The 27,479-nt window shown below is 30.5% G+C and overlaps 1 protein-coding gene across 1 annotated transcript in view; it reads left to right on the top strand.

The window, feature by feature from the left end:
* LOC140436987 (uncharacterized) overlaps positions 1 to 27,479 on the top strand; it is a 59,087-nt gene that overhangs the window by 11,435 nt on the left and 20,173 nt on the right. Inside the window, exons 3-5 of the mRNA XM_072526195.1 lie at positions 1,824 to 1,997; positions 18,381 to 18,534; positions 22,926 to 23,285. Of these exons, the coding sequence (XP_072382296.1) occupies positions 1,824 to 1,997; positions 18,381 to 18,534; positions 22,926 to 23,285 (688 nt within the window). The remainder of the gene's footprint in view (positions 1 to 1,823; positions 1,998 to 18,380; positions 18,535 to 22,925; positions 23,286 to 27,479) is intronic.

The raw sequence follows: 27,479 nt of genomic DNA, 5'->3' as shown, positions 1-27,479 counted from the left end.
GATCGCTTAGATCGTCGCTTCAAACCCCACCCGGTGTCAGTTGTTTAGACATTTATTAATTTGGTTAGTCTTTATTATGGCTATGTTAATTTAAGCTTAAAATGTACTTACTCTGTTACGTTGTTCTAAGATCTAAAGTAACGTTTAATCAATAGCAATAGGCTAATTAATGGGTAACTGCAAGACTTGCAAGACTCTTGCTGCAAGACCAAGACCGGGAGTACAATACCAGGACCAAGACCAAGACTGTCTAAGTCTCGTCCTGTTCTTATATTTGGACAACACTAATTTCTTCGTAAGAGCCACCTGCGAGCCAAAGGCGTATGATCTTTTTCTTCTTACTATTAGCTGTACGCAGTTGTTGTCGGCGTATTATTATTAAAAGTCGGGAAGCCCATGCAAGCAAAGATTTATTTGAAATCTAATGGTTATTACCTATACTGTGTCTTATATCTCTATGACCATAAAAAAAAGAAAAATCAATAAAACCTCATTGTCACTCATATCATAAGTCTGAACTTATCATTCAGTGTAAATACGATTTTTTAAAACGTGGAATCATAGAAACGAGGAATCATAACAAATCTCATATGATATTGTCATATGATAAAATCATGTAGTGTAAAGTCGACTTTAGCCGATTCGATCAGTAACATTTTTAGTGTACTGTAAGGACATTTGTTAACGAATGTTTTTTCAACAGATAACGGGGCGATGCTAAACGGGTACCCGTATCGCCGGTTCATACATTTCAAGGGATATGCGTCCGTTGTCAGCATGGAATCTCCTAAATATCGTCAGTTTTAAAGTAACAACTGCACGCAATACATGTTATATCATGTTGTCGTTAAAGCAAAAAATTATACTAGCGTATTATTTACATAAAAAAATGAATAAAGAAGCGGGAGAAGCGTAAAAGAAAAATATGGATATATCCTATTTTGTTATAAAAAGAAAAGTATGTCATTTTTTCCTTGTCCGATAATGACTCGAAGTCTTCGTGCAGAATCACGCAGATTTCTCTCCATGCTGCAAAATTAAGCTGCTTATTTTTATAGCTTTCCGTGGTTTTATCCCTAACACAGGTCGATTTTCGACCGCACTTAATAAAATCTCCATATCAAAATCTATATTTTATTCGCAACAAAGAAAGTAATTTATTGAAACAACGGATGCTCGTCCAACGCCGTCATCACACTACTTGTATAAACTAAAGTGGTTCACTGATGGTACACTGCACCGGTTCGACGAACGTCTTGTCGAGGGAGACTGGATAGTGGATACGTAGACGGTGACAAGTTAACCAACGGATTGGTTGCAAGTGCGAGAGCTGAGCAACGGCTAACGGAACGGTTTCAAAATCGAACCGTTGACCGTTGTCGTTAACAAGAGCTCTAAGAAAGCTTTACGTTTTAGTTCTCGTTATTGTTTGATACTGGTCTCTTGGAACAAAACCCTTTTCCCCTAAAGCTTTTTATCAATTATTCTCCCAAATATTCAGGTTTACATATTCGGGTAACACGATCTATTAATGCTTTTATAACTCCTTTTCGAATTTGTTTAGGATAGCAATTCGTTTAAATAACTCAATCAAAATTTGCACATTTAATTAGTCTGTCGCAGTTGTAGACGAAACGTATCCTTCAACCTCGAATATAATGCACCGTTAGTATATTGTAATATTTTAGTTATTCATTATTAAAATTACAAATATCAAGATCCTAGTGTTTTATCTACCAGAATATCTTTAAAAATTTATTGATTATTTAAATTAATTTAATTTGTTTTCAATATTTCTATTTGTTTACATATTATCTTTTTAGAAACTTACAGCTGTGATTCAAAGGTTCTATGTACAAAAATCATAGGTCTTGACCACGATCATGACTATACCAAGAATGAAGATTCCTATTTGACAACTAATAATGATGAAGAAAATCAGTGTGAAGAGTTTCTTGATGATAACTTACAAGAAGAAACCTGCGAATTGATTCCAGGTAAATAAGTATGTAATAAAAATTATCGAAAATGTCATTAACATACAGATTTTTTCTCGATATTTTTCAGAATTGCTCTGGTAACAATAATATCCAGAACCAACTCATGAAAAATTGTAAATAAATACGTGAAATATAGGAGCGTAAAAATTACAGTAACACTCTGTATTCTTTGAATTTTTTTTTATTTAAATCTTTAACACAATTAATCGTAGAATTTTTTTTTAAAAAGTTTTGCCAAAGACTGGCATTATGGATGCCCTATGGGGAATAACAAATGACCATTAAAAAGTGTCTTCTCCCGTTGTTTAATAATATACAGGATGAGTTGTGAATTGTGACTGAAATTTCTATTCTTTTCTATTCGTCCTAACTTATGAACGGTAAGTTCGATGTGTCTCATATTTTGTTGATACCTAATCAACTCATTTATTCAAACTAGAAAAAAAATCATTTTGTTCATAGAAAAAATTTCACCCTGTATAAGGTTTTTGAAAACTCTAATAAGAATTTTATAAATTAGACAAATAAGCAATTAAAGTGGCACAATTTCCCCACATGATTACTTTACTTTACTTTTAATTAAAAAATCCAATTTTACTACGAATTAAAAGTTTAGCAAAGTGAAATTTTTTTTCTGAAGAAATCCAACAAATTTTTTAAAGCCGGGCCTGATTTTTTCCAGTTTAAATAATTCAAACTGGAAAAAAATTCGGTCCGCTTTGTTTGTTAAATGTTAAATTTGTTCAAAATAATGTATATATATATATATATATATATATATATATATATATATATATATATATATATATATATATATATATATATATATATATATATCGATACCTTTTTGCCATAACATCGTAAGTCTCGTTTAGTAAATTTTACAGTACGGCAGTTTTTTCAATAAACGTGTTTAGAAATGTCCAATTGAAGTGAAAATTGGCATCCGGACGTATTATGATGAGTGTTTGAAGTAAAGTAATGATTTTTCTTCAAAATAGTTTCAGTTTTTTTGTAATTGGACTTACGTTAATTTGGAAGCATTAAAAATAATTTTGCTACTGTAGTTTTATACAAGTCCCACACTTACGATAATTTTGGTACATTCAGAAATAATTTCACATTATGATTGTTATCGTAAGCTCAGCACTTACGATAAAAAGTATGTTTAGACACAGCCTCATAAAGTAACATAAATATATATAAAAAAATACCAAAAATCATTTATTTAAGGTAATTTATTTGTGAAAAGTAAAAAGTACAATAGGCATTTAACTGAATAACAAATCGCTTTACTCATAAACTTACAAATAGTCATAATATCTAATGTTATTGCATGTGATATAATAAATGTGAATCATAGCTAGTCAGCAGAAATCTAATCTTGGGGCCCTTCATCGCTTTCGTCTTCCTCATCGGATTCTGCTAGCTTATCTGGCGTAGCTGACGTTTTCATTAGCCTATATTCTTTATTCTTTTGAAACCTGAGAGGAATTATATTGTAGTCGCAGTGATCAATTAAGTTTTTTTTCTTTGCAACGGAAATAGACAATTTTTGAGACTAAAGCCGTTTTGGTTTTTTTTTCCTTTTAATTCCATCGTGAAATTGATGCAGTTCTGGCCATTATTTAAATATTCAACCTCTATAATAATATCTGGGTTACCTTTCTCAAATTTTACATTTTTAATTTCACTGATTTTTATAGGTTTTCCGTTCTTACATTTGAATTTACTCGGTTTTAGTACATCATCAGATATTTTTTTTTCCATTCTAAGAAGTCGCTGAAATCAATTTTTATTGTTTCAAATGGTTTAGGTTTGGTACGAGAGTTGGATATCAATGTACACCATTCTGATGGAGCCCATACTACGCGTTTTTTGATAAACCGCTCAATTGTTGCGGAACTGAGTCGACAGGTATATAAGTATGGCCTGGTAGTAAGTATCGCACACTGATTGATGTTATATTAACAGAATCCCTAAGAAAAGTCGGGATCATTAGATGCAACTTCTTGCAAATATTTGTAGATTATGGTAGATATTTCGTTACTGCCACGTCCTCCGTCACATTCTCCCCACAAATAACAAAACCCATTTTGGGTTCCACTTTCGTAAACTATAAGATTGTAATAAGCATACTTTCTGGTGTAGTACAAGAGCAAATTGTCTCCATGTGGTGTGTTTAACACCTTCTGTACGTCGAAATTAGCACATAAAAATTTTGAATCTAAGATAGTTTTTTTTTGATCAGCTAGAAATGAGTCTTTGCATTTTTCTTTGTTTTCCAAATGTTTTTCATGCAATTGCTTTGTTTCTTCTGTTTCCCTAAAATCTTTGTCTTTTCTCACTTCACATACTTTGCACTTATCTTTTTTCGGCAAGTGAAATCCGATATTAAATTCTGCCTTAAAAATCTTTCAGAACACTTACAGGGAAACGATATCGTTCTTAGTTATGCCATTTTCTAACTGTTTCGTCTTAAAATGTTCGTATAAGAATGATACATTACGAAATTCAGTGGGTAAGTGTCTTCTCGATGTTTTATTTCTGCAATAATGAGGTGGAACAGCGGGTAGCAACGTGATAAAATCTAAAACATTCTGCTTTTGCTCTTTCCCAGTCTTGTTATGTGGAACATGCTTACCTCTCGGATCTATTTTGGAAAATGAGGCTGACGTAGAGTTTTCTTTCGTATATCTCAAAGTCATTTGTGAAATATCCGAGGTTTTCAATAAAAATTGTTGGCACACCTCGTGTTCCACATCATTCCACCTAATTATATACTTGTACGAACATTGTCTTCTGCTTCTTCCAGCCTCTTGTTTTCGACGTTTTATTATCTTTTATGCCTAAAGCAAAAGTAAAAACCATAAATAATTACCGAAAAAATTATTTTGTGGTACTTACGTTCTGATTCTGCGGCTATACACAGTGCACTAATAGATCGTAACGCACTTCGCTGCATCGTAAGTAGCAATTTTTGTACCACGTGACTTGCACCCTACGATGTTTTGGTGACCATGCGATGTTTTCACAACTACAAAATAGATTTGTTCACATTTTTATGTGACTTACGTTACAGCAAATTCGGTTTTTTCTCCAAGAGTATGCTATTATACCTTACGATAATTTTGCTGGGAGGTGCCTGGCGGCTTGATAGATACGATTCTTCAATAAAACTATTTTCCCTAATTTTGTCACTTACGATGTTATGGCAAAAAGGTATCGATATATATATATACACAAACAACACAGTTTATTAGGGTTGCAGTCAGAAAATTGGCCGGGATGTAAATAAACACTCTTATGACTTTTTGTCTAGCTTTCGGAATCGTTTTGTTCCTTTTTCAAGACACTGTAATAAGAAAAAAGTGTAAATATTTATAAAATATCACAAATCTTCAGTGCAACTTAATTAAAAGTAAAAGATGACAACAAAATTTTTACTACTTGTACCTAAATTTTAAAGAATTTTAAATGTATTTTGTCCACTATTTTATATTTTATGTGTGTTGTTATTAATGTTGAGTGTCTATGCTTTTGTAAATAATCTCAACGACTAGTAAGTTGCACTGAAGATTTGTGATATTTTATAAATATGTACACTTTTTTCTTATTACAGTATCTTGAAAAAGGAACAAAACGATTCCGAAAGAAAAAGTCATAAGAGTGTTTCATTAACATCCCGGCCAATTTTCTGACTGCAACCCTAATAAACTGTGTTGTTTGTTTATATTGACAGACACTAATATCCAGTAATTCTTATATATATATATATATATATATATATATATATATATATATATATATATATATATATATATATATATATATATATATATGTATATATATATATATATATATATATATATATATATATATTGATACGATTAAGGTTTATAGAAAATAATTTATAATTTATATACTACATAATATTAGATATAAAAAAGTATTTGATTAATTTAAATAAGTTATATACTAGAGAATTTAATAAAAATATATTTATGTGAGGGCATTTTTAATAAATTAGCATATAATAATTGTAAAAAGTTGTATTTTAATATTGTAAATATATATAAGTGAGCCATGTGCTTAGGCAACCAAAAATACTCTCGGAGATTGACAGATATTTATACTCTGAAGTGACGTTTAAGAGTATTTACGAATATAAAGTGGGTTATAATAATATATTGTTTGAAATGTGTATTTTATTAAATTAGAATGTTAAGTTACTAATTTAATTATATATTCTGATCTGAAAAGCCTAAATGTAAACAAAATTATTAATAGAAAAGAATGGAATTCTCTGGATCTCCGGAGATGGCCATGTTTGCGAAATGGTTTGTTCCAGAAAATTCAGACAAGTAGTTAATAGAACAAAATAGAACATGATATATTACGAGATGGTTCTGGAATATCCGAAAAATATAAATACCCGTGATTTGGATTCAAGATGGCAGTTTTTATTCAGAAGAGGCAGTTTTTGAAAGTTTTTAGTCAGAAAAGTTTTAGATAGTGCAGTCAGAAGAGTTTTAAGAAGTTTTTAAGTTTTTTAGTCAGAAGTCAAGCAGTTTATTATGAAAGTTAGTTAGAGTCAGTGAATCAAGTACAAATAGTCCAATAGTTTAATATAGTGAGTTAAATGAAGATTAAAAATTATGCATATAATTTAATGCACATTTATAATTATACACAAATAATTATTGAAGATAAAAAAGGTATATTGGAAGAAATTAAATTATATTATGGTTGGAGATTAGTATAAATCAACTTATAATAATTGGATATTGGTATATTGAAAAGAAGAATAAATATAAATGCTGTTTGCTGGTTTGGTTGGTGGTGTATAGATGCTGGTGAAGAAAAATATATCTTAAATTGGTAGAAGCTGATAATTGAAAAAAGTAATTTCACAAAAAACAAGGATAACTGAAGTACGAAGACATTCAGTGGTGATTAGAATCTATATACTTAGTGGAAAATAGTTCATTTAGGCATTCAGTGAAAGAAAGGTACAAAATTTTGTTAATATAATTTAGTTAGTGTCATAACAATTTCAATTTTGAAGATAGTTTGTTTAAAATTTAGATTGTCTATAGAATTTAATTAGTTTTATAAGAATATCAGTTTAAAGATAGTTTATTTTAAATTTACATTGACTAGGTTAGATATATATGTGTGTTTCATAATAGTTATAATAAAAATAATTTAAAAAAGTACTTACAAGCTAATTCTTTGAGAACCGCGATAAAAACCCTATATATTATATTATTAAAAATACTCATTGCTCATCATTCAAACAAAAAAATACATCATAACAATTTGGCACCCAACGCGGTGGCTCTCTATTTAAAAGAATTAGTTTGGGAAGATAAGTGCTCTCATATAATTAAATTAATTATCAGTACAAAGAAAAAATTATAGATTTTATTTTAATTATATTTGAACAAGTAAAGTCTCAAAATGCCTCAAGGAAGGAAAGGTACAAGAAGCAAAAAGAATGAAGAAGATGTGGAAGTAGAAACACAACCTACACAAGAGGAGAGTTTAGTTCAAGTTCCACAAGATACTGCAGAAATGAATCCAGAAAGAGAGGAAAATGTCAATATGGCAGCTTTGATGTCATTAATGATGCAGATGAACAAGACAATGGAAGAGAATTCAAAAGAAATCAAAGAAGACATGAAAAAAATGGAACAGAAAATGGAAGAGAATACGAAAAAAATGGAAGAGAATTCAAAAGAAATCAAAGAAGACATAAAAAAATTGGAAGAGAATTCAAAAGAAGTCAAAGAAGACATGAAAAAAATGGAACAGAAATTGGAAGAGAATTATAGAAAATTAGAAAAGAAAATAGAAGATAATAATAATAAAATTGTAAAACAAATGGATAAAAAACTTGAAGCTGCAGAGAAAAAAGTAGCAAATGAAATAAAAAGTATACGGAATGACTACAAGAAAAGGATAGACAATGAGAGGACAGAAGTAAAAAGGATTATTCAAGATAATAAGATAGATATAGAACAGAAAATAGAGTTACAGAAATGTAACTTAGAAGTAAAAATTAACGAAGACAGGAGAAACACAGAAGAAAAATTAGACGATATACAACAAAATATCCAAATAAATTGTAATCAAATAAGAAATGTGGAACAGAGAATAGATGATATTTCACAAATGAGAGACATAGGGAGACCTTACTTAAATTTAACAAATGAGACTGGGATTAAATTCTCTGGTAATATAAAAAATTTACATCCTAGAGTATACATAAATAGTTTAAAACATAAATTAAGATTTGTGAATAATATTAATGATATTAAAGATTATATTAGAATGACATTAAATGACAATGCAGCAACTTGGTTTGCTAGTATTGAGAATGATTTAGATAATTTTCAAACATTTGAAAATAAATTTTTAAATTATTATTGTGGTGAATTAGAGCAAGCCAAGTTTAGAGAAATTCTATATTTTGGAAAGTATAATCAAAATTTAAAATCAAATATGGTAGATTATGCATTGAAATTGATAACAGTTGCAAAATATTTAGAACCACCACTTAGAGAGGATGAAACAGTCTTAAATGTATCTAGACATTTTGATGCTGATGTTGTGCAAACCGTAACTGTACAAAATATTCAAACAATAGATAGTTTTATTAATTTTATTCAAAGAATACAAAGAGGCAATATGACAAGTAATAATAACAACAGAAAAAACAATAATAACTTTCAACAATATAGACAATCATATAACAATAACACTAGGTATGGTGATAATTTACAAAATTTTAATACTACTAACAGTAATCCAAATAGACAGAACTTTAATAATAATACTAGTTATAATAGACAAAATTTTAATAATAATACTAATTATAATAGACAAAATTTTAATAACAGTACTAATAATAATAGACAAGATTTTAACAATAGAAGAAATACAGAGCGACCTAACTATGACAGACAGGTAAATTGTGTTCGAAGGAATAGAAGCTGCGAAGACAGGGAACGAAATAGTACAAGGCAAGAAAATGTGAGTAGAAGTCATAGTAGGGAAAGACATAGGACATCAGATCCAAGTGGTCAGATACAATCTGACAATTCTAATAATCAAAATTTTGTGCAGTAAACTTTCTGAATTACAAGTTAGGCCATTGCTATTATGAAAAACCTTCTGAATTTATTTCTTTAGATGAAGAGAAAATTATTGAATCTATTAATTTAATTTATATAAATGCTTTGGCCAAAAATAAAATGATTAAAATTATGATAGATACTGGTTCAGAAAGTACTTTAGTCTCGGAGAATTTTATTTTTAATACATTAAAACTATCAGATATAATAAAGATTCCAAAAATTAAAATTATTGGTGCAAATAATAAGAAGTTGGGTGAAATTGATAAACTAGCCAATTTTAAAATTAATATTCTTAATAAAGAAATTAATATGCAAGGATTTATTGTCAAGGATTTATGTGTTGATATATTAATGGGAAATGATGAATTGGAAAAGAAGAAAGTAAAGATAGATTTTGAAGAAAAAATGGTAACTTTGGAAGGGCAAATAATTAAATTTATGCAGAAAGATGAGGTAGAAGAAGGAATAAGAGTTGATAGGATATTATTAAAAGAAAATAATGATGTTTATGAAGAAGAAATGTATTTTGATGATAGGGAAATGTCCCAGAAGAATGTAAAGAATAATTATTGTAGTGAATATTTAAGGAATGGAAATTTTAAGCAGATGGATGCCTACGAGGCGGAGTGCGTAAAATTGGAAGCAAGGAATAATGAGTACATAATGAAGAATAATGTTATTTGTAAAGAAGAAGATATGATGAAAGTTTTAAATTGCCCTGAAGAATATAAATCAATAGTCATTTCCATATTGCAGCAACACAAGGGACTTGTCAATAAAGAAAATAGAATTGCACAGAATTATATCCATAGTATAAGAGTTAAGGAGGAAAAAGATTTTAAAACAAAATCATACCCAATACCATATAAATACAGAGAAGAAGTAAACAAAACAATTAATAATATGTTAGAAGATGGAATCATTGAGAAGGCAGATACACGTTTTATTAACCCCATAGTAGTAGTACGAAAAAGATCAGGTGAAATCAGGTTATGTTTGGATGCAAGGAATATCAACAAGATTACTGAAAAGCAATTTGAAGCACCAATGAGTATAGATGGAATATTAGGAAGAATTACAGGAATGTCATTTTTCACTAAAATTGATTTACAGCATAGCTTTTGGTTAATACCTCTAGAAAGAAAAAGTAGACAGTATACAGGATTTCAGATAGATGGAGTAGTATATCAATTCAAAGTAGTACCATTTGGACTTCAATCATCTTGCAGTGCTCTATGTAGATGTCTTCATGATATTTTGGATCAATATGAACATTTTGTAATTCACTACATTGATGATATATTAAATTTTTCTAAAACGGCTGAAGATCATGAGAAACACCTAAAAATTATAATAAATAGATTAGACAAAGTTGGACTAAAAATAAATCAAGAAAAATGTACATTTTTTCAAAAAGAAGTCATATATCTAGGTTATAAACTTAACACTAAGGGAATCGAAATGGATCCAGAACGGACACAAGTCATTCAGGAATATAAAACACCACACAATTTAAGAACTTTAAGAGGATTTATTGGAATAATTAATTATTATAAAAGGATGATACCAGATCTAAGTATAAAAGAAATTCCATTACTTGAACTACTGAGAAAAGGTGTAAAATGGAGATGGGATCAGAGAAGAGAACTAGCATTCCAAGAAATTAAAAACATTTTTCTGTCAAATTTGAAAATATACTATCCTGACTACACACAGCCATTCATATTAAGAACAGATGCATCAATAGAGAGATTATCAGGGGTATTATTACAAATACATGATGGGGTCGAATACCCAATACAATTCATTTCAAGAATTACAAAGCCACATGAAAAGGGTTACTCAGTTTCAGAATTAGAACTAGCAAGTATAATACACTGTGTCACAAAATTAAGATTTTATTTGTTGGGTAATGAATTTACAATAGAAACAGATCACCAAGCTTTAACGTCTATATTAAATAACAAATATGGAAACAGTAGAATACATCGGTGGAGTCTAATACTTAGTGAATACTGCTTTGAAATCAAATACATTTCTGGAAAATCCAATATAGTGGCAGATGCTTTATCAAGGTTAGAAAATACACCACAAAAAGGGCAGCGAACAATAAAAATTGGATTAAATCAATTAGTAGAAAGTACAGGATTATATTCTAAAGAAGAAATTATAAGAGATCAGATCAATTTGAGTGAAAAACAAAAAGTCCTTAGGAAAGATGGGGTATATTATAAAATGGCATAGAAGTATATGTAATAACTAGAACTTTAGCAAAGAAAATATTGAAAAATTTACATAACGATTATATGCATATTGGTTCAAGAAAGCTATGGATGCTATTTAGGGACAATTATTTTGCAAAGAATGACATAAGTATAGCAAAAGAAATTACTAACCAATGCCCAATATGTCAACTAAACAAAGAAAAAAATTTAAAAAAAAAACTTACTGATAGATCCATTTCATAGATAGATGGTAGATTTCTTTGTTATGAATAAATTTGACATCATACTTGTTGAATTTTGTACATATGGAAATTGTTTGGTACCCTAAAAATCATAATTTGGGGTTAGATACAGAATTGATTGTGTAAATGTCTTTATAAAAAGTGTAAAACTTACCAATTTATATTGATGAAAGTTATTTTGAATGGAAATAATTCCTAGATTTTGTCTATAAATAAACATAACACAATATAGATTATATCTTTAATTAAGGTTATATTTTATTCTCTCCATTTGACATGACAGTTTGACCATAGAATAGCCGAACTGTGATCCGTTGTTCTCTGTTTTGACATAGACAGCGAACAGGGATGTATTTAACACATTTTAAATAATAAAAAAAAATTGATTTATTAAATTTAATAAGGTATGAGAAAATTAATATTTAAAAAAATAATAAGCAAATTATTTATTTTAAATATTATTTTGGGGTATTGATACGATTAAGGTTTATAGAAAATAATTTATAATTTATATACTACATAATATTAGATATAAAAAAGTATTTGATTAATTTAAATAAGTTATATACTAGAGAATTTAATAAAAATATATTTATGTGAGGGCATTTTTAATAAATTAGCATATAATAATTGTAAAAAGTTGTATTTTAATATTGTAAATATATATAAGTGAGCCATGTGCTTAGGCAACCAAAAATACTCTCGGAGATTGACAGATATTTATACTCTGAAGTGACGTTTAAGAGTATTTACGAATATAAAGTGGGTTATAATAATATATTGTTTGAAATGTGTATTTTATTAAATTAGAATGTTAAGTTACTAATTTAATTATATATTCTGATCTGAAAAGCCTAAATGTAAACAAAATTATTAATAGAAAAGAATGGAATTCTCTGGATCTCCGGAGATGGCCATGTTTGCGAAATGGTTTGTTCCAGAAAATTCAGACAAGTAGTTAATAGAACAAAATAGAACATGATATATTACGAGATGGTTCTGGAATATCCGAAAGATATAAATACCCGTGATTTGGATTCAAGATGGCAGTTTTTATTCAGAAGAGGCAGTTTTTGAAAGTTTTTAGTCAGAAAAGTTTTAGATAGTGCAGTCAGAAGAGTTTTAAGAAGTTTTTAAGTTTTTTAGTCAGAAGTCAAGCAGTTTATTATGAAAGTTAGTTAGAGTCAGTGAATCAAGTACAAATAGTCCAATAGTTTAATATAGTGAGTTAAATGAAGATTAAAAATTATGCATATAATTTAATGCACATTTATAATTATACACAAATAATTATTGAAGATAAAAAAGGTATATTGGAAGAAATTAAATTATATTATGGTTGGAGATTAGTATAAATCAACTTATAATAATTGGATATTGGTATATTGAAAAGAAGAATAAATATAAATGCTGTTTGCTGGTTTGGTTGGTGGTGTATAGATGCTGGTGAAGAAAAATATATCTTAAATTGGTAGAAGCTGATAATTGAAAAAAGTAATTTCACAAAAAACAAGGATAACTGAAGTACGAAGACATTCAGTGGTGATTAGAATCTATATACTTAGTGGAAAATAGTTCATTTAGGCATTCAGTGAAAGAAAGGTACAAAATTTTGTTAATATAATTTAGTTAGTGTCATAACAATTTCAATTTTGAAGATAGTTTGTTTAAAATTTAGATTGTCTATAGAATTTAATTAGTTTTATAAGAATATCAGTTTAAAGATAGTTTATTTTAAATTTACATTGACTAGGTTAGATATATATGTGTGTTTCATAATAGTTATAATAAAAATAATTTAAAAAAGTACTTACAAGCTAATTCTTTGAGAACCGCGATAAAAACCCTATATATTATATTATTAAAAATACTCATTGCTCATCATTCAAACAAAAAACACATCATAACAATATATATATATATATATATATATATATATATATATATATATATATATATATATATATATATATATATAGTATACTCCCTCTATAACGAACACGGTTATTACGAGGGTTCGCTTATAACGAGGTACATTAGATGTCTCATAAAATTTCTATTGAACTATAACTCTCTATAGCGAGGCAAATTTGGTTATAACGAGAGAAAATAAAATTGAAAAACGTGTCTTTTTACGTTTTTGACCCGGACGTGGCTATAAATAAATACCTTTTTAAACGGCCCCGCAATAAATATAACTGCCGCCCGCAATAAATAAACTTCTTTACAATAAATACAATTTAAAGCAGTCAAAAATGAGAGAATTCTTCCAATTGCAGAAGCAATAGTTTATGTTATCCTTGAAAATGGGCTTTATAGATTATGTAGTTGGGAAAAATGCAAGTACAGATTTTTTGTTTTAACCTATATCATTGAGAATAAAAAAAACTCATTTTCGTTTTAATGTATTTCATTGACAATAAAAGTAAACAATTTTTTTTCAAAAAAGCCTTTCAAACAATATTTATTAGCATCCTATATCGCTCCGAATGGTTTCACTATAGGAAGTTAATGTTTTAGAAAACTACATATTCATATGTATGCACAGTATTATTGTTGTCTGATATAACGAGATCGGCTTATGAGGTAATTAGTCTGCCATTTCAGTTCTGGTTATAGAGGGAGTCTACTGTATATATATCTACTATGCTATATCTACTGTGCTATATATATATATATATATATATATATATATATATATATATATATATATATATATATATATATATATATATAAATTTCGTGTCACGATGTTTGTCCAAGCTAGTATTCAAAAACCACTGAACCGATTGCAATACAATGAATGACCCTTATTTTTCTTAATTGTAAATTCAAATAAATTCAAAATGTTTTATACGACTTCACCTCTACAGTTTTAGTTCATTTGAATCCGTTTATTAACCGTCATTTTATGTTTAGGTAATTTTGGCATTACTCTAATTTCGTGGGGTAATTTATTAAATAATCTGATGCCAGAATATTTGGCATCCTTTTCTGCCACGCTCGATCTGTGAATGGGATAAATATACTTAATTTCCCTATTGTTATAACAATGTGTATGTAGTTTCATTTCAAACAGATATTGATTTTTAAAGAGTGATAATACTGAAGACGTCCCTGCAAGGTGCTCCAAACCTCATTTTTTTAATAATTATTACACACACACACACACACACACACACACACACATATATATATATATATATATATATATATATATATATATATATATATATATATATATATATATATATATATATATATATATATGGAAGTTCATTGATTACTAAAAAATCTTCAAGAGCAGAAAATATGTCAATGGCTTTAGTTGTTGTTTCAAAAGATGTTGAAAACAATATTTCCTACAGGAACCGTTTTCTGTCGATAAATCGATAGTAAAACAATAACTGTGCATGCTTTGATTTATCAGTTGTTTCGTCACACTGCAAAGAAAAAAACGGTGAACCTTTTAATTCTAGCAATAGTTGATTTTTCAAATCCAGAGCCATGTCATCAATTCTATGTTTTAGTGTGTCGTTTGAGAGATAAATTTTTTCTACTTTCTTACAACTGTCTTCACTAAGTACGCTACTACAAGCAGTAAGTAAACAAGGTTTAATTAGTGACTCACCAATAGTATGTGGTTTCTTGTCTTTAACTATCAAAAATGTTATTTTGTATGATGCTTCCACAGCTTTCTCATTTTCAACACGAAAATTTGCAGTAGAGTCCAGTTTCATACGCTTTAGGCTGCTTTTTTTGGCAATAAAGAATTCTGGGCCTTTATATTTCAAAGAAGAATGGTTTGTAATTAGATTCCGTTCCAAACGTCCGGGGCGCGTTGCATCATTACTAAGAATAGCATGGCAGTTGACACACTGAGGTAAATGACTGCCGTTTTTCTCCATAAAAGTAAAACCATACTTGATATAATCGTCTGAATACAATCTTTTCTTTGGAAGTGACTTAGCCATTTTCAAGGCTATTACACAACACTATTAAACACTATTAAAAAACTATTACACTATTAAATAATTCACAAACAATCACTCTGTTATTAAATAACAATTACACTGATTGCTACAAACAGCACACAGACGCTGTCTACTGAGACTGACGCGTGAGACGGAGTCACTGAACTGGAGCCAGGAGAGCTTGCAATACAGTGTTGGTAAATATGTCGCGACTGTCGTGTTCAACTCAGGTTGTGTGTTTAAGTAAAAGATTTTAATCACGTTTAAATAAAGAAATATTTCTAAACAAAATAAAAATACGAAATACAAAATATTTTGTTCTTTAACAAAATATATATTTTTTAATTTTTATTTTTTTTCTTTGTACCCTCACTCCTCCCCTGAAATTCTCTCACGTCCCCCCAGGGTGGCGGGCCCCCCAGGTTGAGAACCACTGCTCTAAAGAGTTCATGGGCATCGAGGTTTGTCCAATCCCTTATGTTTTTAAGCCATGAGTATTTCTTTCTTCCGATGTCCCGTTTTCCTTATATCATCCCTTCCATAATAAGCTTTAAGAACTGGTACTTGGAATTTCGAAATATATGACCCAGATAAGCAGTTTTTCTTCTTTTTATTATTCTCGTTCTCTGCCCATTCGATTTAATACTTCGACATTTGTTGTGTGATCTGTTCAGGGAATTTTAAGTAGTCTTCTAAATACCCACATTTCAAAGGCATTCAATCGGTTTATCATATTGGTCTTTATGGTCCAGGTTTCTACACCATATAGCAGTATGGAGTAAATTTAACATTTTACAAAGCGATATCGAAGCGTTACATTTTACAAAGCCCAGTCGTTCTCCTTCAGCGTTTATTCTATCTATTAGTCGTTGTAGCGCTTCTTGGCTATCAGCTATTATGACTGTATCATCAGCATAGCGAAGATTACTAATAGTCTCTCCGTTGATTTTGATTCCATCTTCAGTGTCACTTAAGGCTCTATCGAAACTCGTTTCAGAGTAAAGATTAAAAAGGAGGGGTGACAGAACACAACCCTGTCGTACACCTTTTTCGATTGAGAAATATGATGTAGATTCCAGTCCTACTCTCACAGATGCCACTTGATTCATATAAAGGTTCTTTATGATTTTAAGGTCATTCTCATCTATCGAACGTTCCTGGAGCAATCTTACTAATTCTGAATGATTAACACAATCGAACGCTTTCTGGTAATCTATAAAGCATAGGAAGACACCTTTTTGCTGATCTCTGCATTTCTGAAGTAGGACAGTTAAGCTATAAAGTGCTTCTCTTGTGCCAAATCCTTGTCTGAAACCGAACTGTGTGATGTCTTTTTCATATCTGTTGTATATTCTTGTGTGAATTATCTTTAAGAAGAGTTTTAGGAACTGGCTCAATAAGCTGATCATTCGGAATTGGTCGCAAATATTAGCGTTTGGCTTTTTTGGGATTGGTATAAAGGTTGATTGAAGCCAATCCTGTGGTTTTTGACCGTACCCATAAATGTCATTAAAAGATCTGCCAAGGCGCCTATATTGTCTTCACTCAACATTGTTAGAACCTCTATGTATATGTCGTCTGGGCCTGGTGCTTTTCCCCATTTGCTCTGTTTGATTACCCTTACACCTTCTGACTTCAATATTTTAGGGGAGAGTTCACTTTTATATTCACTTTCAGAGTTTCTTCTAGTGTTGTCTGAGTATAGTTGCTGTGTGTAGTTTCTCCAATGTTGAAGTAGATCCTTGGGATCAGTAATTAATTTATTGTTCTTCACAATACTGTTAAAACTGCAAGGTTTTAAAGTGGTCATGTTTTTCTTCCAATTCCTCCATTTCTGCGCTCCTGTCTAGTAGCCACTGTTCTTTAGCTTTGCGACAGTCTTTTCCTATTTGTCGGTTAATCTGCTGTTTGGTTCGGTCTGTGTTTTTAGATGATCTGCCGTCGTCCATCATTGATAATATTTCGTCAGTCATCCAATTCTTCTTTTTGTACTTCTGGGAAGCGATCAGAGACTTGGTGGTGGTTGCGATAGCTTTTTTAATACAATTCCATTTCTCTTCTATACTGGCCGGTTGTTTAGATCTTGCCGTGATATCCGCTATTGCATCATTTAATTTTGGAAAATTAAATAACCAAAATTTTCTATTGAAGGCTGAAGTATAAATTATTGTGCGAAAACTATTTAACGATTGGCATGAAATGTTTTTTTGGTATTTTCACATATCAAAAAGTTTTTATTTTTGAATATTAAGCTTACAGATATAAACTATAGGATTCAAAAAAAAATTCAGAAAATGTTAGTTTATTTTGCCACGTATTATAAATAATTGTTACCTTGTAATAAGAGTAATTTCTTTTTAAACTTTCTTTTGTGGTCCGTATTTTTCAAATTATAAAGAACAAAAGCACCAAATAGTTTTTTCTGTAATTTCTACGGTTTATTTTTTACGAATTTATTTACAATCTTTCGTGAGATACTATTGTACATATCTAACAAATCCCCAAGGTAAATTAATTTATATCTCTTGTGTTTTTGAAGTGGCAACTTGGATACCATGATACTAATAATCATGTTTAGATTCTTGTAAACGTGAAATAATGTTAAATAATATATCAAGCAACAAAACTCATTTTTTCAAGGTTCGGACCTAACCTAATACTACTACTAATACCACAATAAATTAATACATATTTGACGAAGCTGTTGATTTAATACTTGTTTCAATTTTCTTAATGTATATTGTACACTTGAATCAGAAAGATATAAACAAAAATTTTCAATGATTTTACTTTTTAGTTACTCCCAATACAAGTAAAGTCTTGCAAGAAGACAGTACCTTGGACTCACTAGATGAAAATAATTTGTCTCCGGATATAGCATTAGTAGAATCTGGTGATGGAATATTGTGTCCAAGTATGAATTCTCTCAAGGAGGAGTCTCTAAATGATTCGTAAGTGATAAAAATAATTTTTATCAATTAGTATATTTATTATAATTGAAAAGCTGTACATTAACAAAGTGAATATGAAACTTTGATAAAAGTTTAGAAATAGTTGACAAGAATTAGATTTTTAAATGAAACAAATATTTAAAATGTGAGATATTTGAAAATTTGTATTGATAAATTTAAATAACAAACAAACTGCTAATGGCAAACGATTTATAATGACCAGATTTTGTATAAATTCTAGGGATTTACAGTTATGATAAAACTAAACTGAAATAAATGTAAACCATGTATATTTAATTCAATTTAATATTTCTAAATGTTCCTGGTATCCATGACCTCCATTACCACGTCCATTTTCAAAATGTTGAATTAATGCAGACACAAGTTTTTTACAACGCCTATTGAGTTGTTTTGGTATATTGTAGATAGAAATACAATAAATAATTGTTTATTCGCAGAGTTTTTCATTGGTTTGGCTTAAAAAACATTGCCATCATCATTCTCTTAGACTTTCTATGCGGGGACGACTTTCCTAATAACATTTCTTGCCCAAAAAAAAGTCTTTCACCGATTTTTTTTGGTTTTCCGCTCCTACTGTTTCTAGGAACTTACAACTGGTGAATCCTTCATATTGGATGAATATTATTTCGACGTTGAATATGCACTAAACATCTTAACTTATGTTTTCTCATTTTGTTACTTCACTCGTCCATCTAAGCATTCTCATTTCTGCCACATGGATTTCTTGTTCTTATTTCTTTTTACCTACTACATGCTTAATAGTAACTAAATCTGTAAATATTCTAGACACTTGTGTTTTTTTTTCCTACCAAGCTTTTAACCTTTATCTTCAAGAGTTTGTTTCCACAAAGCTATGAGAATGAGATATTATCTCATTCTCATAACTTTAATAATCGCTTTGGCGTAATATCGCTAAAGCTTTTCAACCTAGCCTTAGAAGACGTCTTCAAAACTACAAATTGGTCAGCCTATGGCATTAACGTTAATGGCAACAAGTTAAACTACCTCAAATTCGCTTACGACATAGTGATAATAGCTAGCACATTCGAGGAACTGCAAATTATGATGGGGGAACTAGCAGCCAGCTCCAAATACGTCGGCCTAAAAATGAATATGAAAAAAACAAAAATAAAGACAAACACAGATGACCCCAGACGTATAACTATAAATGGCAGTGAGATAGAACAAATCCAGGAATATATCTACCTAGGCCAAATCCTGAGACTTGACTAAGAGCATGGGCAGGATTTGGAAAACTTAGTTGGATACTTAAGAACTGCAAAATACCCCAATACTTGAGGAGCAAAGTGTTCAACCAATGCATCTTTCCTATCATGACATATCTGGACCTATAACCTGGACCCTAACCAAGGCAAACATGAATAAACTAGCCACAACAGAAAGAATAGTGGAAAGACCAATGTTAGGTATACGACTGTCAGATAAAAAGAGGAATGACTGGGTAAGAACCAAAACAAAAGTCGAGGACATAGCAACAAAAATTGCCAAACTTAAATTGAGCTTCGCGGGCCACACTACAAGATAAAAAGACCAACGTTGGAATACTACAATACAACATTGGAGACCTTATGAAAGTAAACAACCAAGAGGAAGACCACAGATGAGATGGGTTGATGACATTAAAAGAATAGCCGGAACAAATTGGAAATATGTTGCTCAGGATAGAGACCGATGAAAGGAGTTGGGAGAGGCCTATGTCCAAACATGGAGGACAGAAGGCTAAGAAGAAGAAGATGAGGATGAGAATGAGAATAAATAAAGACTAAGCACTGAGTCCTAATGCAATCGTACTTTCACCTAAAATGTATCAGTGTCTCTCTTAAATGTAATAACAATAGTTTTTACTCTCTCATACATATTTCTTACAATTTTCACATATTCATAAGGAACTTTCTTATTGAGCTTCCACCACAGAGCCTGTCGAGGAACTGTATATCATTTCTCAAGATCAGTGAATCTAATATGTTTTTTTTTTGGATATTATAGTTGCTTCACGTATCCGTCTATCAATTATTATCTCCCATATTTTCATCCTGCTACTAAGTAGTTTTAGGCTGATGTATTTTATGTATTTTTAAACATCTTTTTTGTTTTTGTAAACAGGTATTAATATAATACATACTTCTCTATTCGTTTGACTGTCCCACTTCCATAATTCTATTAAACAAACCCAACTTTTTCGTATCTCTCTTAATGTTTTCCACACTTTCCATGAGATATTATCTAGTCCAACTGCTTTACATTTCTTTATTTTTTGTAGTGCTTGAGTATCTTATTCGTTTGTTATTTTAGGGAATATTATTGTTACTGTCTTCGGGGGTCAACTGGTTTTCTTTTGAATTCTTCATTTAATAAATTGCCAAGGTATTTTTTCCTTCGCTTTTAGATGTTCTTTCCGTAAATTAGTAATTTATTATTTTAACCTAGGATATTATCAAATCTTATTAAAATGTTTTGTTTTCTTTGTTCTGTTTTTGGATATTTTATATCTCTTATTGAAGATCCAAGCCCGGTGGAGTTCCCACCAGATCAGTACTCCGACGGAACTCGATTCTCTCTTGCGGCGTACGGTATTTTATACCGTTGTTAGTCTTCCATATCCAGCGTTCATCGATGGAAGTGGAATTTAGCGATGGTAGTGCGTGCGTAGAAAGCAGTGTTAAGCCGACAGCGATAGCTGGCGATGTACCTCGTACAACATGCAACTGACTGGCTGTGGACTTAAAAAGAGAAATATATTTATATACAAATCCAGCATAATGGATCTTGGCATGCTTTATAACATTTCCCGCATGTATCTACACGGTTTAACATATTACCAGGGTTACCCAAACACAATTATTTTAAAGTGAGATATCCATACACCATATTTCAAAGTAGATTAAGCTCATTGTGCTCATAGTTCTAATAGTATCAAGTTACCTATAATTTTTGAAAATAACTTTTGATATATCCTATAATAACCTATTATATCAACTGAGTATTAATAAAAAAAGTCGCATAGGAAGCCAAATTAATAGATTTTTGATGTTTACCTCCGTTAAACATAACATAGATAAAATTCTACCGCCTAATTGTTTGGAATCACTCCAGCACAAAAAAAGTTTTTTTATTTCTTATATCATGGCTTTCAAATTATAAATAAAAACTGCTTTATAATAGTGATTTATTATGTAAACGAAGGTAAGTAAATCCTATGAAAAAAAAATGAACAGAAAATATATTCTAACTTTAAATAGCCTTCTTGATAAAATATGCTCCTTGAGCCTTAATGATTGCAGTACACAAACGGGGCATTTGTGCAATCATCATCAACCTGTATGCGTCCACTGCTGGACATACGTCTCCCTCGGTTCTTTTCATCTGTCTCTATTTTGTGCGGCTTGCGTTCAGTCACTGCTAATCCGCTTTAGGTCATCAGTACATCTGGTTGGTGGGCGTCCTCCGTTCCGTAGTGCTTGTTGTTTAGGCCTCCATTCGACAATACTTTTTGTTCATCAGGTGTCTGACAATCTGGCGACGTGCCCTGCCCAATTCCATTTTAGCGACGCGATTTTTTCGGTAGTGTCTGTTGTTTTTGTTATACGGCGTATTTCTTTGTTTGGGATTCGGTGTCTTAGAGAGACACCCAACGTCTGGCGCTCCATATCCCTCTGAGTCACGCGAATCTAGTTCAGTACCTTTTTTATAAGTGTTAGTATTTCCGCTCTATAAGTGAGTACAGGTAACACACATTGGTCAAACATTTTCCTATTGAGGCATATGGGTAGATCCGATTTAAATACATAGTTTAATTTACCAAACGCTGCCCAGGCTATTCCTATGGGATGTGTTTGCTCACATGTTATTGTATACATTCTTTTAAATATCGTAGATAATACATAACGTCCCTTTCTCCCTCTATTCTATGACTTTTGTCTGAATGATGATTAAAAAATATGACAGAATATCAAATGCTTAAGACAGTTCAATAGGCAATAGAGATAATAGACACACACGCACATATTCTGAAGAAATACGCTGAAAAGCTGATCAGATGCTGGTCAAGTTTGCCAGAGAAAAAAAATGTCAAAGTTTTTGCTTTGAGATGAGTCAAGGAGATTTAATTATTTTTTGAGAAGTCATCTTAGATCTAAGAAAGCATTTTTGTTCGCAGCAATCTCAAATACTAATTCTCTCGCATCATTTCTTTGACTATGTACAATCAACAAAGTATAGTCATTTTTTAACTTAATTATAAACCTAATAATCGCTTTATACCTAAACCTAATAAAAACCTTATGTATATTTATATATCGCTTTGTATTTTCATTGAATCCTTTAATATGAGGTATAACAACCATTTTTAGCTCTATGGATGTAGATGAAATTGGGGAAGATTCTAAATTAAATCAAAAAGGCAAAAATAAAATTATCTGCCAGTCAGTGGACGGGGAGAAAATTGCCTTTTATGAATCATGTGAAGAAGATGATAATTCAGATCAAACCGACGAAAATAAAATTTTCTACAGCTCAACAAATGGAAAATTTATCTTCTACAAATCTATAAAAACAGAAACAGATGGGTATGTATGCGACGCATGTGGTGATAGCTTTCCGAGTCAGCAGATATTGTCTGAGCATTATTTACACCACGCAGAACTTAGGTTCATGTGCGATAAATGTCCAAGAATATTCAAAACCGATAGTGCCCTCAAGGCACATTTCAGGTAATTGTTAAATCTATATTTTAATTTGATTGCATGTATTATTAAAACAGCAGTATTTTTAATTTTGTCTCTGATCTGAACTTCGAAGTTACCATTTGAACTAAGCCCACCATCTTTGTTACTTTTAGTGCGATCGCGTTCTTTGTTTCCGTAATTTCAGAGACAACATGAATTTTTCATGACTTTGTAACATTATTGTTACATAGTCTTCTCCAATAATGGTAAAATATTTATTGTTCCATGTTATAAATGTATTGAGGTTATCATTAAAGGGTACCGATACGATTTCATAAAATTTCTTCTTTTACTTTAGTTATTTTAAAACACTACTGTTCTACAAGTATGCGCTTTTGCCAAACAAACAATTTGTAGAGTCTGTCTAAAAACTAAAGAAAGTAATTTTAAAAGTTTGATTTACACCCAAAAATATTACTACAACCGTACCAGAATCTTGTTTTTATATCGAAATTTTTCTTTCATGGTCACCAGACACCACAGTAATTTCTGTTTTTATTAGTAGGCTACAAATTTAATAAAAAATAAAAATCGTGTATTTTGTACGACTTTAATTAAATTTTAATGAAGTTCTTCAGACTAAAGTCTGCTACTGGCTTTGAGATTTGTATCAGGAGGCGATATCATGATAATGTGTCTTAACACATATCTATCTCTTTGTTGAGTACTGTCTCTTTTGGTTTCATAGCTCCCTGATACATGTATCGGCATATTGTCGTGTACGGGAGAGCTCTGGGATGTTGGCACCTCATTGATCGAATTTCGTAAAAATAATTATACCGTCTGAATGGTCACGTTTTGGTCACAAATGGTCAGTTGGTTTCAGCTTTTGGTCAGTTCTGGTTAATTTTTTATTAAGGGTTGAAAATTTTCAAGGACAAAAAAAGATGTTGGCACCTCATTGAACGAAATCTATAAAACAAATTATTGTATTCGATAGAGATTAAAATGCTGACAAATGGTCAGATATATTGAGCGTTTGGTCAGTTTGCTTTTGGGGTGAAAATAATTAATAAAGTTGCAATAACCTTAGCACGCAAGCGCAGTCCATTAAAAATTTTAAAAATACCAGGATTGCAGTGCCTTGCCGCAATAAACATTTTAAAAATACTAGGAGAACAGTAGGTTCCCGGGTTTTCCTAAATCACTATGTTACAGCTAGTATTTCTGAAATATAATTATACCATTCGAAAGATCACAAATTAATCTCCAATGGTCAGATATTTCCAGAAATTGGTCAGTTCTAGGTAATTTTTTATTAATTATTGAAAATTTTTCAAGGACAGTTGATGTTAGTTTCTCAACTAAATCTTAACATTTTTACAGGACACCAAGTCTTACAGTGTTGCGCGATTTTGAATATGTGATGAATTGTAAGTTTTCACCCAGACACATTGTTTAGATTCTAATCATAGGAAGCGGTTATAGTAAAACTTTTTGATATCTAGACAGTGTAACAGTTGTTAATGATAATACGAATTGTAATACATTTCTTTGTTTTGGATATTGCGACACGATTAATACAAATATATTCCAACGGGATTAACTTCGTTGATAGGTTTGGCAAATATGCATCTTAATACACATGCTCTCAAATATACACCGTTGTCGCGTCTAAAAATTAGTTTTTCTCGTCTAATATCATTCCTATATTTTTGTAGAATATTCAATTTATAATTTTTAAATCTGATCTGATTTTTATGCAGTCATTTTACTTATTCTTTTATTAGAATAAATGTAAAAACTATTACTTAGACGCACAAAGTCATAGCAGTTGAAATTAAGAAAATTGCTAAGAGTCATTAAAGATTCTGAAAATTCTGAAGTGTTCTGAGACATACTGTGTTCTGACTCAAGTATTCTGCGACTGTTTTCTGTTAAAATATTGATATGAAGTAAACAAAATTTAAATATTAAATATACAGGAAGTTAAGATTGATACAATATAAACTGTCAATTGTATTCACTTTTGGAACAAAATAAAGTAGTCTTAACCGTATACTTAACTGGTTCGTTTCATTTATAAGTTTTAACAGATTATAGTGACTCAGACCATTTTTTCCGTCGGTAAATAAGATAAACGTTGTATATTAGTAAGTTTTGAGGTTCACAATAGCAGTGAATTACATGTCTACGGTGCCAAAGCTATTAGGCCGCGAAAATTACAATGATTGGGTTTCGCAGTGCAAAATTATCTTGTTCTAGAAGGATTGTCCACGTGTTTGGACGGAACTGAAACCGAAGTAGACAAACAAGAAAAAGCTAAAGCCAAGTTAGTTCTTTTGCTTGATCCATCGTTATATATACATATTAAACAAGCAAAAACCGCTAAAGAAATTTGGGACGCTTTAAAAAAAGTTGTTGGGATTGTTATTTCTATCGATTCAATCAAAACAAAAGTATTGGACATGGAAAGTGATGTTGGTAAGTCCGTTTGCAAGTGGTACTAGTAACAGAACCAATCACAATAGACAGTTTGAAAATCACAGAAGTGATGACAGATGAATAACAAGAGAGACAGAGATCTGTCGAAAATTAGATGTTATTGTTGTAAACAAACCGGTTACTATGAAAATAAATGTCGGAAGGTTAAAACATCCGAAAAACATGCGTTTAGTGCCGCTGTTCTCAACGGATACTTTAAAAAAACTGAATTCACAAATGAGGGTTTCAGTTGTTAAAAAGACCTGGCATCAAAGATGAAATAAAAAACAGCAAGCGCTCAACGCTACTAGTTTAAAGTGTCAGTTGTGTGAGATTTTAAAGCATGCATCGATAGATAAAATAATATACACATTATCACTTGTCAAACCAGTGCCATTGCGACTTTACTCTATTTTACTTTCTTTTTGATAATTCGCATTTTTAACAAAATTATCTTTAACAATTGATGATAGTAAGTTTCCTTATCAGATGGTAATTGGTAGTTTGATGTATTTATCTGTTTTGGCCAGATCAGATATATCATTTACAGTCAGTTTCTTGAGTCAATTTAACAATGTATATACTGAGTCTTATTTGAAATGTACAAAAAGAGTATTGAGGTATTTAAAAGATACTATTAATTATTCTCTGATTGACATTCTCTCATTGGGCAAGCAATACATTAGATTGTAAGATCCTTTACTGGATATGTATTTAAGCTTTGTGGCTCTACAATATCTTGGCAAAGTGCAAAACAAAAATCATTAGAATCCCTAAACTAATTTTCGAAACCAAATTCAGAATTCTGCTTTAATCTGTGCCTTCTAAGAATTGCAAGGCAAAACAGACGTTGATAAAGATGTTATTAGAGACATGGGGAATCTAAAAATTCCATTCCACAACATATCTCCTCAACTAAGCAAAATCTTTAGCGAATTGGTTTCTAGTACTCGTACAGAGTATATCGGAATAAAAAGAAAAGTGATTTAATTGAAAAAACTGAATGTATTACCTTATTTAATAATAATCAAAGTGCATTAAACCTATCAGCAAATCCAATGTATCATAAAAGAAGTAAGCGTATTGATGTAAGATGTCATTGTTTGAAAGACCTAATATCTGACACAATAATTAATGTAAAATATATGCCTACTGATGTTATTCCAGCTAATGTGTTGACTGTTAAAGGTCTAGTTGCTAAAAAGCTGCATATATTATTGAGACTGTTTGGTATAGGTAACCTATAAATTTTGTTTAATTCATAATTGGGGTTGTTAAAATATTGATATCAACTAAACAAATTTAAATATTAGCACCATCTGTCATTTACAGGAACTTGAGATTAGTACAATGTAAACTGTAATTATATTCACTTTTAGAACAAAATAAACTTAGTCTTAACTTTATACTGAACTGGTTTCTCAACCGTTTTAACAAGTTTTAAAATTTTCTACTTCAATTTTCAGTTAAAAATTTCCATTCACATTTGTGAGACGGATTGCTCGCCCATAAACAGCATTATAAGGTAATGAAATATAATTCTAAAAGATAGCAACATAGATATCTTTAACACCAACACCAAAGCCGTTAAATCTAGCTTTCTACCTGCTTCGACCTCTATATCATAGTGTGTATGTCTAGGATAGATACATGGATGTTTTTATGTACCTACGTGTATGTGTGTGTGTCTGTATATATATTGTTTTATGTGTATGTATAATTCCTACTTGTTTTTATTCTCTAAAATATGTTTGT

The sequence above is a fragment of the Diabrotica undecimpunctata genome, chromosome 3 (genome assembly GCF_040954645.1).
Source record: "Diabrotica undecimpunctata isolate CICGRU chromosome 3, icDiaUnde3, whole genome shotgun sequence".
In the NCBI taxonomy this organism is placed as follows: domain Eukaryota; kingdom Metazoa; phylum Arthropoda; class Insecta; order Coleoptera; family Chrysomelidae; genus Diabrotica; species Diabrotica undecimpunctata.
This window is presented reverse-complemented; position numbering and strand designations above follow the sequence as displayed.